The sequence below is a fragment of the Thunnus thynnus genome, chromosome 12, assembly GCF_963924715.1.
Source record: "Thunnus thynnus chromosome 12, fThuThy2.1, whole genome shotgun sequence".
In the NCBI taxonomy this organism is placed as follows: domain Eukaryota; kingdom Metazoa; phylum Chordata; class Actinopteri; order Scombriformes; family Scombridae; genus Thunnus; species Thunnus thynnus.
The window spans coordinates 21,497,521-21,512,889 of record NC_089528.1 but is presented as its reverse complement, the minus strand read 5'-3'; the positions used below and the strand labels follow the sequence as shown (position 1 = coordinate 21,512,889).

Genomic DNA, 15,369 nt, shown 5'->3' with positions numbered 1-15,369 from the left:
TGAAATTTGTTACTGTTATATTCCCCACATTATCTTTTGGTGATGAGCACCATGCAGCTCATTAACCTTCTGGAGCTATCCCTCTCACAAAATTTTGGACATGAAGAGGCGCACCTGGTCAGCAACAAGGCTTGCGTACATTGTGACATCCAAATGATGCTCATATTGAGGGACCTAATGAGTGCCAGCAAAACACTCACCACACCATTACAGGACATAGTCCAGGTTTGGTGATCAGGTGCCCACAGTGCAGCCTCATCCTCTTGTTTTAGTGTGCAGGAATGAAACCTGGAGTGGCAAATGCTGCCGTAGAACAATTTATAGTTGAAGAGTTGTCTGTGGAGAGATGCCATTCTGCACATCAGAGCTGGACAGAGCTGCGATTTGTGTACGTAACAGTGGCCTGACCATTAACTTTAATAAGCTGGACCATTCTGCTGTGACCTCTCAGTGACGTCACTGTTCAGACCTGCTGCTGGATGTCTGTCTGTATGTGTGTGTGTGTGTGTGTGTCTCTAATGTTCTTTCAAATTGTGCCCGAACCTCTCACACTTTCTGGTTATTTAATTTAAATATTAAGTTAAAGCCACATGATTTGTTACTTGGGGACTTTACTGTTCTGTGAACAAGCCCCTTAACAAATGGCCAAGGGTGCACTGGCAGCCTACTGGTTAAGACGCCTGCCACATAATAGGGGTGTGCCTGAATACAAATATGTTATTCAGCAAAGCACAAATAGTGGATTTTTTATTTATATATATATTTGTTTCATACAAATTTTTTACAAAATAATTTGTTTTCAGGAAGAAAAAAAAAACGTCAAATAACAGCCCAGTGGCAACCTCCGGGGCTGAAAAATGAAGCCAATGCGGAAGTGCCAAAAACCTGTATTCTATCTAGTAGCCATCAGGGGGCGACTTCACTGGCTGCAAAAAGAGGTCCGATTGTAACGAAGTCTATGAGAAAATAACCCTACTTCTCACTTGATTTATTACCTCAGTAAACGGTTTCTTAATGAGTTTATGGTCTCAATCGCTAGTTTCAAGTCTTCTTCAATACAGCATGATGTTTATTTTGTAAATTATGGCCCCATTAGAGTAAAATAGATGATAAAGCAGCGTATGCTTTAGGGCGTGGCTAAGATGTGATTGACAAGTCGCTACCATGGCGACAACGTTGCTTACGTAATGTAACCATTGCGTATAGGTGTAGCTGCTGCTATTGCACAGTGTGTTTTCAGTTTACTAAAGTTAATTGTAACATTGTGGTAGTTGTAATAAAATACCAATCAATGAGTCGGATGATTAGCTTTTCCGGTGAGTACATTTTGTTTTAATGGTTTTAGGCCTGTTTTTCGCTAGCGAAAATTAGCATTAGCATTGGCATTAGCACTGTTAACCATAGATTGTAAATGCACCGTGCTAACCAAGCTAGCAGCTAGCGCTATGGTCAGCTCCACCCTCTCGCCCAAATATGGTAACTTCTGGTTCCAAAAATCAAACATGGCGACGGCCAAATCCAAGATGGCGATGGTCAAATCGCTACACTTGAGGCCTCAAAACGGCAGTTCAAAACCAATGTGTGATGTCACAGTGACTATGTCCATATTTTTTACAGTCTATGATACCAGCACATAGGTTGGTTATATCGTTATCTCAGTCTCTCTCCTCTGCTCCACCGTTACGTGTATCAGCAGGTCTCAACGAGGGGAGTCACATCCACCTGCTACATGATGCACATTTCCTAATTTGGACATCACTCCCGGAGTTGGGGTTGTTCTCCAGAGATAAAGCTGAGCTACTGACACACGTGAAGTGCTCCCAAGGGATTCTCTGTAACCTGTTTTTCCCCTTCTCCTTTCCACAAAGTTAGGTGGGAAAAAGTAGGCAATAAATGAAAAGTGCAAAGCAAGAATCACCTTTGAAGTTCTTCCCTTCATGTTACACACTGTGCTGTCTGTGTTATTGCTGTATAAATAGGAAGAGGTCTGTCTGCAATGAGGTGATGACTATAGTTTTAGCTCAGTAGTCAGCGCAGTTGTCTATGGTCTGGGAGACCAGTTCGAGACTCAGTGTGGGGACCTCCTTCGTAAGGTAGTTTGTTCATGGACACTTATTGTAACACTTTAATTCTCTAAAATTAAAAGCGTAATAAAAACAAAAACAAAAACAGGATTTTTAAGCCTCTTTCCACTTTTATTCGAATACAAATACAAATACAAAATAATTTTGCTGCCTCAACAAATACAGATACAAACACAAATACTGGGCCCTCTGCACATCCCTACCACATGACTGCAATGTCCGCTGCATGTCACCTCCCCACCTCGCTCTCCCCTTCTGCTCTCTACTGTCACTTTACTGAACACTAAAAATTTGCCCCCCCCCAAATATACATATGAATAAAAAGACAAAGTGGCCAAGAGGGGACACACATCATCACAAGAACAACTGCATTACTTTCAGCTTTTATGACAATGGGATATGATTGTGGAGAAACTAAAGTCTTTGACTCTTGATGGTGTGTTTTTCTTTGGCTGATGTATGAATACCTTTAACCTATTAATACCTAGGAAAAAATAACTATTACTACTACTAACTAACTACTAATACACCCTTCAAACTAATTTACCGATTAATTCCTATTCAACCAGTCATTTTATCTTCACCTTACCAAACATGTTGCAGAGACAAATTCTCAATCAGATATAGAGGTCCTAATTTATGGAACTCTTTTACCCATTTGTTTAAAATGACATCTTCCTTAAAGTCCTGTCACGCATATTTAACAAAGATTTTAATCTCTACAATCTTGTCATGTCATGTTGTCAGTATATATTATACAGTACACTATTTATACAGCATATATCTTAAACAGTGTGAATTTATTTTGTTATTTACGGTAGGTAGAAGTAATTTTTAACATAATAACATAATACATAATACATGACATAATAATTAAATCCAAAAAGATAAGCTCTTGGGATTTTTTTTGATACATATTAATTTCCATTGTTGTATGTCATTCATTTGATTTCAATCAAATAAACAAAACTCAAACTACAATATACTACATTAATTTACCACTAATGGGTAGTTTATGGATATTTAGTCAGAAACAAGTTAAAAATGACTTTACAAAAATACATAAAACCAAGAAAATGCATGAATGAAAAAATTAAATATAAAATAAGAATAGAATTTTAATAAAGGAAATTAAAAGCACAGATGCAAAATTTAATTGTATTATCATCATCTTTAATATTTTTACGAATGCTATTATTACTGTTAATGTTGCTATTTGTTGGTAGTAGCTATATTAATGGTAGCTGTGACACCGACTAAGAGAAACAGCAGTAACAATGGAAGGAAAATAAACAGTATAATAACATCAGATGATATATGTGCACTATTATTATTATAATATATCTATATCTATCTATCTATCTATCTATCTATCTATCTATCTATCTATCTATCTATCTATCTATCTATATATGTATATATAATAAATGGTATTATATTGGTATTTATACATCTTTAGTTTAATTACAATAATTAGCCATAATCAGGGGAGGAGCCTGTGTTTGTAGGCATCCAGCAGACAAGCAAGGTTGAACATTTTTTACTTAGAAAAAAAAAGACTAATAAAGGATTTAGGAATTAAGGGAACAGAGCATTAGGACATGTAAACCGCTAATTTAGGAATCTCCTGGGTGTAAGCTTTTTATAAGGGATTTCTGTCCGTCTTGTTTGCACCCAGCATTATAGAGTCACAGTGAGGCGAAGGGATAAGAACAGGTTTAACCTCAGGAAACAGGCACTGGCTATAAATTCAATGGGTCAGCACAGGGACGTGTCCATGTTCTAATTAGCCTACAGTAACAATCTGGTGTCCGGATCACCTACTGTACATTTTTTGCCCATCAAATGACTACTGTACTGAATGTTTAATCCCTCTAAGGTTGAAGCTTTTACGCCCTTTACGCCTGATGGAAATCTTGTTTAGGTCTTGATTACCGTGTGATCCTGGGTAGTAGGATTCTTTAGGATCAAGAATCCCTGAAATAACTGAAAAGCCTTAGATCCTAGATTTATGAGGCTACATTCAGTAAATACCTGAAACAATTAATGTCTTTCATGATAACTCGCTCAACAAATACTGTTAACATGTGCTGCTTTTTTTCGTTAGATGACAACCACCAAAGCTGTAAAATACGTAATCCCCCTCCCAGATTGAAGGCAGGTGATTATAAAAACAATTATAGGTCTTAAAGCTCATTTTATCGAGATAGCCTATATTTCTTGGCATGCAATCTTCCTTTCAATCTACTGAAGAAGCACTCATCCCATGTCTGCATCAGTAAAAGAAGAATTGCCTATTTTGACCTCTGTGTGACATCAGTCTCGAGTGGGCTGATCAAACACCTGGAGATCGGAGTCGAAGGGAAACCCTGTAGCAAAATGTTTTTGAGGGCTTTGAAGATGAGAAAAAGCGAGAAAAAGTTGAAATGAAAAGTGAAATGATTTGCAGGACATTTGGTAAAAGATATATATGAATCATTTCACTCAGTTTGACAGAGTTTTGATCTTTCTTTGGATTTAAATGGTAGGCCAACATTCATTGTTAACAACGCTAATGTAAGCTAATATGCTCACAATTATGACAGTGCTAACATGCTGATGTTTAGCAAGTTGTTTACCATTTACCTTAGTTTAGTGTGTTAGCATGCTAACATTTGCTAATTAGCACTAATCACAAAGTACATCTAGGCTAAGGGCTGATGGGAATGTCATTTGTTTCTCAGGTATTTGGTCATAAACCAAAGTATTGGACAAATTAAAACACTGACCAGATGAAAACCTTATTTAAAAAGAAGAACATTTTTGGGATCATCCTATGGGGGATGTGAATGCGTACCAAATTTCATTGCAATCCAACCAATAGCTGTTGAGACATTTCACTAAAAAAAAACAGAAATACCAACCTAATGGTGGCAGTAGAAGAAAGGACCACCAAATTCACTAGCTTACACCCTTTATAAACCTTGAATGTCTGTACCAAATTTTAATGGCAATCAATCCAACAGTTGCTGAGATATTTCACTCAGTGGTGGACTGACCGACCGACTGACCGGCGCTGCCACCTCTGGTGCTGCACCACAAAGGTTGCTAAAAACTACTTGTACACCAACTGTAGACTTATTTTTTGTGATATTACTGTTACCCCATAGCACTGGTATCACCAAGAAAATGTCATAATATGTATCATTATTACCTCTCAAATGATTTGCTTAAATTCATTTGTTCATTTATTCATTCATTCATTTGTTTTTGTGCTTCAGTGTTTTACAGTAATCTCACAATCACACTACTAACCTGTGAATGCTTCTCTGTCACAGGCCTGTTTAAACACAAAATACCTGTGTGGACAGATGCCAATTCTCACACTCCTCAATTTTCTCAAAATAGCTTCACGTGCAAATAGGGAGGAGGGGCTGCAGAACCTAATAACTGATGTAAGCCTATAAATACACCTCAAAAAAATCTGAATTTCACTGCTACCCGGTAATATAGGTAAACAGGTGGCACCTGTGATTCTCCTCTCCTCTCAATACATTAATGATGCTTTTCATTTTTCATGTTTAAAACTGAATAATTGACTTTAAAAAAAATCTCTACAGGTTGTGGAGGAAAGATGAATGCCATCCAGGTGATTTCCCTGACGCTGCTGTCTGTTCTGGCCGCCAACGCTCAGGTCATCATGCCAGGAAGATGCCCCAAGCCTGCTGTTCAGGAGAACTTTGATGCTGCAAGGGTGAATACAAAACCATTTACTATATATATATTTTTTAAACTCGTAAATAAAACAAACCAGGCCTCCCAGGATGGACCATTTGTCTTGCTAAACAAAAACTTGCCTCAAGATGTTCTTCATCAACTGTGAATTTTACTTCATGCCCTTATGTTCTTTGTGCCATCTTTGCAGTATCTCGGTACGTGGTACGATATCCAGAGACTGCCGCATGCCTTCCAGAAGGGTGAATGCAGCACCGCCACTTACAGCCTGTTGAGCCCTGGAGTTGTTGGTGTCCTCAACAGAGAGCTGCTGTGAGTAAAACATCAACAGCTTTTCATTTGGTTATAACCATTTGAGGCATATTCACACATATTCTTGAAGATTTTGATAAATAAAAATTAAAATTTTGGAACTACAACTAAGACCAAGATCAATTTTACTGCCTGTCAAAGATGTTTAATGCTGCTTGTTGATTTAAATAAATGTTTCACTCTTAAAAACTTGAGCTTGAAAGGAGTCAGATGCTGTAGTTTCCGCTGTTTGTGTCACTGTTACTAATTGGCTGTCTTTTGACATTTTACTGTTTATCTTTGTTAGTGCTGATGGGACCATTAACTCCATCAGTGGCTCTGCAGTGGCTAAAGACCCCTCTGAGCCTGCCAAGCTCCTGGTCTCCTTCTTTGAGAGTAAGAACTCCTAATTTAACACAAACCCCCCGTGGGAAACCAGAAACATATTATTCCAACACTGTGGTTGAGCATCATCTTTAAAAATATTGTCTCTCTCCACCTCTCCAGACTCTCCCGCTGCCCCTTACTGGGTTCTGTCCACCGACTACGATAACTACTCTCTGGTCTACAGCTGCACCGACCTCGGTGTGCTACACGTGGAGTTCGCCTGGATCATGAGCAGGCAGCCAACTCTCCCTGAGGAGACCATCGAGGAGCTGCACAGCACTCTGTCCTCCATCGGAGTCAGAGTGGACAAGCTGCTCACCACCAACCAGGATGCAGATTACTGCAGCTCCATGAACCAGTAAACGGACTATGACAGTCTGGATTTAGCCTACAGACTGCTGTGTCCTATGCATTGTGATTGCACACATTATACATCTCACTGTATGCCTAATACAAGGTCAAGGCAATAAAGCTGGTAAAACAGAGGTGCATGTTGTGGTTTCTGTTCTGTGGGTCTCTGTGGATGTACAATATTGATTAAGCACACAAACACTTTTGCTATAATATATTGGCCATGGTCCTGCTTGATGTCTCTTTGGTCCATATAGTAACAACAAAGGTGGATGGCAGTAATGACAGTAATTTGCACATAGTGATCAATGATTTATATGAAATACATGCTGTACTGTGTGCAACATCATGTGCTAACTTACAACTGTCAGTCTGTATCTCCCCAGTTCATCTAGAGATCATTAGCCCTTATCATTTAAAATAACTTGTCATGCTGCAGCTATGAATTAATTGGCTTAAATTCTTAACGCTTTATCTTGTATGTGTGCAGGAGACGTGCGTATGTCTGTGTGTAGAAGCATTATAGCAGACATAAGAGGGGGGAGAGGGAGGAGAGTGTGGGTGGGGGGCATACTGTATAAGACACACCAACCCAAGATGAGCAGATTATGCACTGTTATGTCTTTTTTGCACCCCAGATGTTGAATTTGCAATTGTAAGTTGTGGTTAAAGGGGCTGGTTTTTGTGTATTGTTAGTGATAATTCTTAACCAAGAGAAGAAACTTTTATCCTAAATACATGACCGATACACATTATTTTCCTACTGTATAAGCACATACACTATAACGCATTACTACCTGTAACTTGCTCCTTCATTCTGCAGCTAATACGGCTGTGTGCAAACTCCATAACGCTGATGTGAAACCATGAGGAAAATTTGCATTCAAGAAAAGAGGCGTACAAGAAGAGTACATGAGAAATGAGACCAATAAAAGCAAAGTATTACTGCTGTAAAATAGACAAAATAACAATGTTTTTTAGATATTTATGAATGGGTTTAATAATACCTTGTGGTGCTCCATTTTTTACAGAGTTTTTAAAGAGTAGAATGAGCCCATGGTTAAAAACAAAAGACACATTAACGTGCACTTGTTTCTACAGGTTTATTGCATTAACGTTGCGTAACATCGACAGGGTCAGACATTCCAGATACTGCATACAGTAGTGTGTCATATCTTTAATCCAACAAGTCGTCCTGTGTCTCACAGGCCTGTCGGCTGAGTCAGGAGTATTTCTGTTTACTGGGTCATTGCACTGCAGTATGTGGGATCCTGGTTAGTGGCGACCAGCTTGTTTACATTGACTCCAGCGGCGGACAGGATGCCGTGCAACTGCTCGGTGGTCTCCTCAGACAGTGTGGGCTCTCTGCTCAGGATCCAGGCAAACTCCATGCGGAACAGGCCGAAGTCTGTGCAGCCGTAGACCAGAGAGTGACCCTCGTAGTCGGAAGAAAGCACCCAGTAGGGACCAGGGGGAGATGCTGCAGGAGAGGAGAGTATAAAGGAGTCAAAGCTGCTGGAATATTCTGCACACAAGACTTATCTTAAATGTTACAATTTTTGTAATATGTTAGACATCTTTACTTTCAAAGAAGGAGACCTCCAGCTTGGCAGGCTCAGCAGGGTCCTTGGCCTTGGCAGAGCCAACAATAGAATTAGTGGTTCCATCGTCACTAAATAAAAAAGAAATAAAGACGGTTAAAACTGAAAGGAACAAGACTTTTTCACCATGTGCTTTCATTACATAAATTTGATACTGTACAATTTACAAGATCAGTCTGTGAAGGATATTCAATACACCTGATGAAAATGTGTAAAATGTAGCTTAAAAAACAAACAGAATAGCAATAGACAACCCTTTGTGGAAACACTCATCAGTGCTGTTTTCTGGATTTACACACTCATTTCAAGGAATAAAAGACTTATTTGCTCTGTAAATTTTTATTTCAAGGACTGTGACTGTGTGAGGTGTTATAGTTCCAGAAATCTTAAGAGTTTAAGCAGAACTTTATTCAAGCGTATGCTCAAAACCTGAAGTATAAATTGAGACATTTATGAAGCATGTACTCACAGCAGCTCCCTGTTGAGGACGCCGATGACTCCGGGACTCTTCAGGCTGTAGGTGGCAGTGCCGCACTCACCTTTCTGGAAGGCTGTTGGCAGCTTCTTGATCTCATACCATCTACCGATGTACTGCAGAGTAAACACATCATTTCACACATTGAAAAAAAAAAAGAAATACTGCAGGAGTGAATATTTGGTTATTAGGCATGTTTGTATACTTAAAGTGTATATGTCTCACACTGTACAGATTATTAATTAGTAGCACAGAAAAAAAGATAAAAAAGGTTTAGTACTCACCCTGGTGGCATCAAAGTTGGCCTGAACATCGAGTTTGGGACATTTGCCGAACTTCAAGAGCTGAGCATTGGCTGCGAGAACGCACAGCAGAGTCAAGGAAATCACCTGAATGGCCTTCATCTTATCACCACAATCTGTAGAGAACAAAGCAGACAATTGAAGCAATCAGCTGTACATCACAAGGCAGGACTCAGTTTTTGGTGGTTAGTTGCAGAGTTGAAGTTAGTTGAAGGGAAAAAAAGACACATGCAGAGAGAGCTGCGGCTGCTGTCCGCTCACCTGTATGTAACCAGATACCTGTGTGAGGGACATTCAGATTCTGATGGTCTTTTATAGATCTGTGCACCTGCAGCTTCGCCATTGATCACATTCTTTGGCTCCTCCTCTGTGTTTACATGTAAGAGTGTTGTGATGAAGAGGTGGAGAGAGCGTGAGAGTTGGCACCTGTTCAAATGAATACGCTCTTCAAACAGGCCTCTTTTAGTGATGTAATCTGCTTGTTGTGGTAGTTTACACTGAATCCATCTCATTCATTCATCTTATTCAAATTCATATTTTTTTTTTCAAGAAGGAAGCCTGGTGAAAAGCAGTGTGAATATGACAATTATCAACAAGATCTAAATTGATCTGATGGCTCCAATAGAAAGTAAACATGATCAAAGTGGCAGATTAATGGCCAAGCTAATATTCTGTCAACTAAATAAATAAATGTTTCATTTTGTGCACTTAAGAGGCCATAATTTCCCCTCTTGGGTTTTGTTGATTTTAAAATTAGGAACCGCTTATTTGCAGAGTGTTAAAATGTTAAGATTTTTCCCACATCGGCGTGATCATGGAGGTAATTTGTATGCCATCCTTGCACATGTCTAAATTGTTGAAAGAGGAGATATCTGCACAGTCATCCTAACTTTTATTTAATTATTAAGCAGATACTGAACACCTGCTTGTCACAGAAGAATATCTTAAGGATTTTGCAAGACACAAGGATAAAAGGATCCGCTGGCACAAATTTCCATTTTCAAAGAACCAGAGTTGATGTGTGATAGCAGATAGTTTGACATTGAAAGAGGGTATTCTTGTTTGTATTAACAACAACAAATAAAATACAAATTTTGCTCCACTGTTGCCAGTCTCAGTCTTCCCATCCTTGGACAAAAGTGCAGTCTCAGGTGGATGTTCTTCCTTTTATAACTTCAGATTGTCCTTGCAGTGTTTGCTAAAGCACATAAGTGTAAAGAAAGATTAATTGGGCACAGGTGCATCTGGTTTTCTTGACGTACTGCTCCAAAAATCACTCTCTCTGCCTCTGGACTCACTTTTAATCCCTGCCCTGCTTTTACAGAGAGTGTTAAGGGGCCTTGGAAATGTCTCACACTGGAAATGGGTTGAAGCTGAAGCATGTTTGCGTCAGAAAACAGACTCAGACTAAGAGCCGCAGGACATAAAGTGCTTCATTAAAAACATTTAAATATCATTATGTGCATTAGAGAATCATTAAAACATGCTCAAAATGACAGTATATTGTGATAAACAATTGCTTCCACCCTTGAATATTGATCGCTACTGTTTGTCATTTCTGTTCAATGTGTTATCTACATCCTCAGTTGTCTGTTAATGTGTTAGAATACAACTGTTGTCTCATGATAATTCAAATCTGTTTTCAGTAGTTTCACAGCAAAATTTATGTTTAGTGTTTTTTTCCAAAGCTCACTCGAAAACACTCAGAGCCAGATATGTACTTTGATTCAAAGCCAGTGTTTTACTTGGTCAGAGATGAGAAGATCAAACACTGGAGGATTTATTTTTTGTGATTGAAGCAAAAGGTTTCTTGTTTATTTCTTGGGCCGATTGCGGCTAAGTGTTGGAGCGCTCGACTGTGGTTCTGGCAGCTCTGGCCCGGTAATGGTTGCCAGATTTGGCTAAGTTTTTGGGCGTGCTGATTTTGGCTGAGAATTGGCACATTTGGTTGCATTTGGACTAAATGGCCATAGCGACCTGGATCAGTTTAGGTTGAGTGTTGGGGGTGGAGAGGTCAGGGGGTCAGGCATAGAGGAAAGTGGAGCTGCTTTTTCAAGGTGGGTCAACTCTGGACCAGAATCAGAATTTGTCAGGAAATGGTGCAGGAAATTCCCCCTAAACTTATGACTGTGCAGGAAATTCCCCCTAAACTTATGACTGTGTGTCACATCTTAAGACACACACACAAAATTAATTAATTAATGAATTAATTAATCATCATCTGGGAACCATGAATGTCTCTACAAAATTTTGTGCCAGTCCATCTAGGAGATATTGAGATATTTATGTGAAAACTTTGACCTGCTGGTGGTGCTACAGGATAAGTCATAGGATCATCAAATTCATTAGAATTCACCCTCTGGGGACCATGAATATCTGTAAACATTTTATGCTAATCCAATTTATAATTGTTGAGATATTCTAGTCTGGATCAAAGTGGTTGACCGATCAACACTGCCATTCCTAGAGCCTGCTAGTAAGTTATTTTTATCCTCCCCATTCTTTATTTAATCTATCTTCTTTCAAAACCAGCTCCATTTAGCTTGGTTACAACATAATCTCCTATTGAACTGCATTGTTTTGTATGAATGGAAAGTCAAAAAAGGTCATTCAGCGTTCCTCTTGATCCTTGGTGGCTCACATTGTTGCAGTGGGGTTGAACTCTTACAGTTTCTAGTCATGACAAAGTGGGATTTAACCTGAGAAACGACCTCTGACCCACCAATGTGACACATTCTCAGGCATGTTTGACCACAACCATGAAGACGAAGCCCTAATGATTCTTATCTTTGTTGAAGGATAACCGTGTACTGTATCAGCTTAACCAAACACTCACCTCAGTCAATGTAGTGATAACACTAACCAGCTTATAGGCAATGAATCACTTATCTTTTGTTTCATAAATGCAAAAAGGTTAAATAAATGTAATCATCCAGTTAAAAAGATTTAATTCTTAATCTTCCTTTAAAATATTAAAACATGTTTTGTTTTGTTTGATAAGTTGCACTAAAAGCTTTAAGAAAGAAAGTAAAAATATGTTTGTTTGTTTTTTTAAATCTTCTTGTAATATTAAATTAAAAAAAAAATGAAAAGAAGTTTCATATTTCATTAATCTGATGTCTTCTCTGGACACTGTTGTGTCTGATCAATCCCTGAATGTAATTATTAGTAGGTGCACAGATTCTTATTTTTCATGTTTTCATGAGACCAAATAAAAACAATCTGCACTTTGCTTGAAGGTAAAAAAAGAGACTGAAAAACAATATTTTCAAGGCATTTTTTTAACCTTGCTCTGCTCTCCACAATGTGCAAAAGTGTATTAAAAAAGCAGAACAAGGTCAACAAAATGTCTTGGAGAGACTTTTTACTGCTTTCTTTGATGCTTTTTGGACAGTAAGCAAAGTGCAGACTCCTCGGTTGTTTTCATGAGCAAACAGCAAAGTGACAACAAATACTTTAAAGTCAGTGTATAAGAAGATTTCAGAGATATTTGTCTCTAAAGGATACTGAGCTTAAACCTTTGTTTTTATAGATGATGAAAAAAAAGAAAATAGATGATGATATAATCTTAATTAAGATTTGTTGAGGCGATTTTTTAAAAGAAGTCACATCAAACAGGGTTACTTGCTAACTGTTTGAATGACAGCAGCCTGAGGGAGAGCAGCCATTTGTTTACCTGTGTTTTAAAGTTCGGTGGACACAATAACAGCAACAATATATTGTAATGTCATCCAATACAATAGCCAGGAAACAGATTAAACCTTTAGGAAGCTATGGGAACATTCAGATGTTTTAAGACTTTCAGAATTACATCGATTTTGTGGGAAATTGTGATGGTGGAATGTCAAATGTCAAGAACCGACACACCTGACAAGACCTCTTTAAGTACAGTTAAGCAGCACCGTTTACATTCAGTTCTTCAGTGTGAATTGTTGTCAGTTGAATTTAGGGTGAAAGGTCTCAGATGATGTTGTGACCTCTGTTGTCCCTCAGCAGCAGCAGCAGCAGCAGCAGGATTTATTCTCAAGCTCTGTGTGTGTGTATGTTACAGCACATGTGAAGGCATTTCCACTTCCACACGTTTAACCTACAGTGTGTGTGTACACAGGTGCCAAAAGCCCAAACATGACCCCATGTGTAGTGGCAGGTAAGTCTTGACTGTAGCTGTGACAGAACTGTAGCATCTGTTGAAAGAAAATGTTAAATCTTGACTTGACTTGAGACTATTTTTCAGCATTTTTGAGTAAATTTAAGTCTGTAAAATTTAAGAAAATAGTTAAATTGCTTGACTTATCTGACCAACAGTTTAAAACAAAGATATTTAATTTGCAATTATATAACAAAGAAAAGCATAAAATCCTCCACAGATAATATCCGGCCTTTCTGCTTGATAACTGACCTAAATAATTAATCAATTTAAATTATTATCAAATAATTTTCTTTTGATTGACTTTCAGCTCTAGTGATTTGTCTTTTCAGATTATAATGACAACACTCTTTCTTTCCCAAACAACCACACATTTAAGCATTTTGCACTACGTTTTGGATCAGTTTCCTAAGTCTGGGACACATTGGTTGATTGATAGATTATGTGATTCATTAATTGTATTGTTGGCTTAAAATATACATACTTGTACAACCTGGATGATGATGTGTTTGATGAATACGTCCCTCCAGGAAACCTTCCTCACAGCAAAAGCTCAGGTGTGACTGACAACATTAACGAGGGCTCAGTTTACAACAGCAGGAATAAAGAAAACCTAATTAATGTAATTAGTTACACCTGTTTGTTCAGTCTAAACATCTGCCTTGACGGTCTACAATAATCTGCTGTTTTTGTGCACAAAATCTTGCAAAAACATAACTGTACTAACGTTAACATGCTGACACTCAAGACAGCTGAGGCTGACAAAGCACAACTAATTTGATTTAAAGGATGAGTTCAGCCTCATATAAGCTTCAGATGAACTTTTAAATGCATTTTTGCACTAAATGACTATGTGGACACACTGTGGATTTTGGCTTCCATTACATATGTTGAAAGCACATTTGAAGGGGATCTTTTAATAGCCAGTATGAGCAGGAGGAATGATTACAGTGAGGAAAACCTTTTTTAGTGTTTTATGGGCACCAGATTGTTGTTTTAGGACAGACTTAAAAAAACTGAGCCTATCCTTCCTAGTTTAAAGTAAAACATGACCAACCCTCTGGCGCCACCCTCAGACCAAATGCTACAGTTTTGCACCATAAGGATTAAAGCTGCTCTAATAAAAATTTTTATATTTAAGTGGATCAAACATGTAATGTGAAAGGTTGCTCATAGTAATGAACCCACAGAGAATTATCACCCAGCTCTGTATTTCCCTTCAGCTCTAAAGAGCATTTTAGTGTCTTTCAGTTCATTGTTTTGGTTCACTCCCACTGCGCTCATCTGCATCATTTCTAGACACATCAGGCAGCTGTTTTCAGCAAAATGGCTCTGATAAACTCGCTGAATGCAACCTGTCCAGCGCCAAATGACAGACAGACTAATTTAGTGACTATCTGGTGAGCACAGCGGAGCTGAAAGCAGAGTAAATATTGGACTTACATTCATCAGATGGACACAAAAACGACTCCACATGAATGCTGATATCGCTCCATGTCTGCTACTGGATGTGTAAATAAGGAATTATTAGGTAATACATTCACCATATCAACTTTATGAGGTGATAATATGTCAATGTTGTATTTACAGAACCCCCCCCCTAAAAAAAACAACAACAAAATGCAGATTTAAGAATTTAAGAAGACTACATCCATTTTTTTCAGTGACCTGTGACCAATAAAAGCAATAAAATGTTGGTTTTCCTCAGAAGTGTGTCCACAGAGAGGGATATGTGGGGCAGCTTTCTCACAGTTGGGCTGGTTGATTGGCTAGTTAAGTTAAAGGATGGGCAGTTAACATGAGAAGTGACGTCAATTACAGCTGAAAAGACAAAGAAAAGATTGCCAAATACAGAAACTATAACTTTATAGCAGAAAACAGGACAAAAACATTACTGGACACACAAGTGAACTCTGGGAAATGGAGTGAAAAAATATCACTGCACTGATTTAAGCAGCAAGTCACACAGAAGAGAAACAAGAGTTGTTACAATAACAGACCTACATGTTAAAGAATA

At 38.3% G+C, this 15,369-nt stretch overlaps 2 protein-coding genes across 7 annotated transcripts; one reads left to right on the top strand and one right to left on the bottom strand.

Moving 5' to 3' along the window:
• Window positions 1-1,210: 1,210 nt before the first annotated feature.
• On the top strand, window positions 1,211-6,961 carry LOC137193436 (apolipoprotein D-like). 4 transcript variants are annotated; one of them, XM_067604666.1, is made up of 5 exons: window positions 1,211-1,316; window positions 5,684-5,817; window positions 5,989-6,110; window positions 6,397-6,485; window positions 6,597-6,961. In XM_067604666.1, exons 1-5 carry the CDS (start codon window positions 1,292-1,294, stop codon window positions 6,836-6,838), a joined length of 612 nt encoding a protein of 203 aa, XP_067460767.1. In that variant the 5' UTR covers window positions 1,211-1,291; the 3' UTR covers window positions 6,839-6,961. The 4 variants fall into 4 exon arrangements, with proteins under 4 accessions (XP_067460767.1, XP_067460769.1, XP_067460770.1 ...); XM_067604668.1 differs by lacking the exon at window positions 1,211-1,316 and adding an exon at window positions 1,362-1,592; XM_067604669.1 differs by lacking the exon at window positions 1,211-1,316 and adding an exon at window positions 4,215-4,608.
• A 954-nt stretch (window positions 6,962-7,915) lies between these two features.
• LOC137193435 (apolipoprotein D-like) lies at window positions 7,916-13,956 on the bottom strand. 3 transcript variants are annotated; one of them, XM_067604663.1, is made up of 6 exons: window positions 13,837-13,931; window positions 9,467-9,572; window positions 9,188-9,321; window positions 8,898-9,019; window positions 8,411-8,499; window positions 7,916-8,307 (listed from the first exon to the last, which is right to left on the bottom strand). In XM_067604663.1, exons 2-6 carry the CDS (start codon window positions 9,546-9,548, stop codon window positions 8,066-8,068), a joined length of 669 nt encoding a protein of 222 aa, XP_067460764.1. In that variant the 5' UTR covers window positions 9,549-9,572; window positions 13,837-13,931; the 3' UTR covers window positions 7,916-8,065. The 3 variants fall into 3 exon arrangements, with proteins under 3 accessions (XP_067460764.1, XP_067460766.1, XP_067460765.1); XM_067604665.1 differs by lacking the exon at window positions 9,467-9,572 and having other exon boundaries at window positions 13,846-13,956; XM_067604664.1 differs by lacking the exon at window positions 9,467-9,572 and having other exon boundaries at window positions 13,837-13,946.
• Window positions 13,957-15,369: the final 1,413 nt, after the last annotated feature.

What these genes read in the sequence shown, in the direction of transcription:
- LOC137193436 (XM_067604666.1), top strand. Translation starts at nt 1,292, where the DNA reads ATGAGTCGGATGATTAGCTTTTCCG. An exon ending in GTCCTCAACAGAGAGCTGCT is followed by an intron (nt 6,111 to 6,396) that starts GTGAGTAAAACA and finishes TATCTTTGTTAG; the next exon opens with TGCTGATGGGACCATTAACT. An exon ending in CCTGGTCTCCTTCTTTGAGA is followed by an intron (nt 6,486 to 6,596) that starts GTAAGAACTCCT and finishes CCACCTCTCCAG; the next exon opens with ACTCTCCCGCTGCCCCTTAC.
- LOC137193435 (XM_067604663.1), bottom strand. Translation starts at nt 9,548, where the DNA reads ATGGCGAAGCTGCAGGTGCACAGATCTATAAAAGACCATCAGAATCTG. An exon ending in CCAACTTTGATGCCACCAGG is followed by an intron (nt 9,020 to 9,187) that starts GTGAGTACTAAA and finishes TTTACTCTGCAG; the next exon opens with TACATCGGTAGATGGTATGA. An exon ending in GTCCTCAACAGGGAGCTGCT is followed by an intron (nt 8,500 to 8,897) that starts GTGAGTACATGC and finishes TTTTTTATTTAG; the next exon opens with TGACGATGGAACCACTAATT.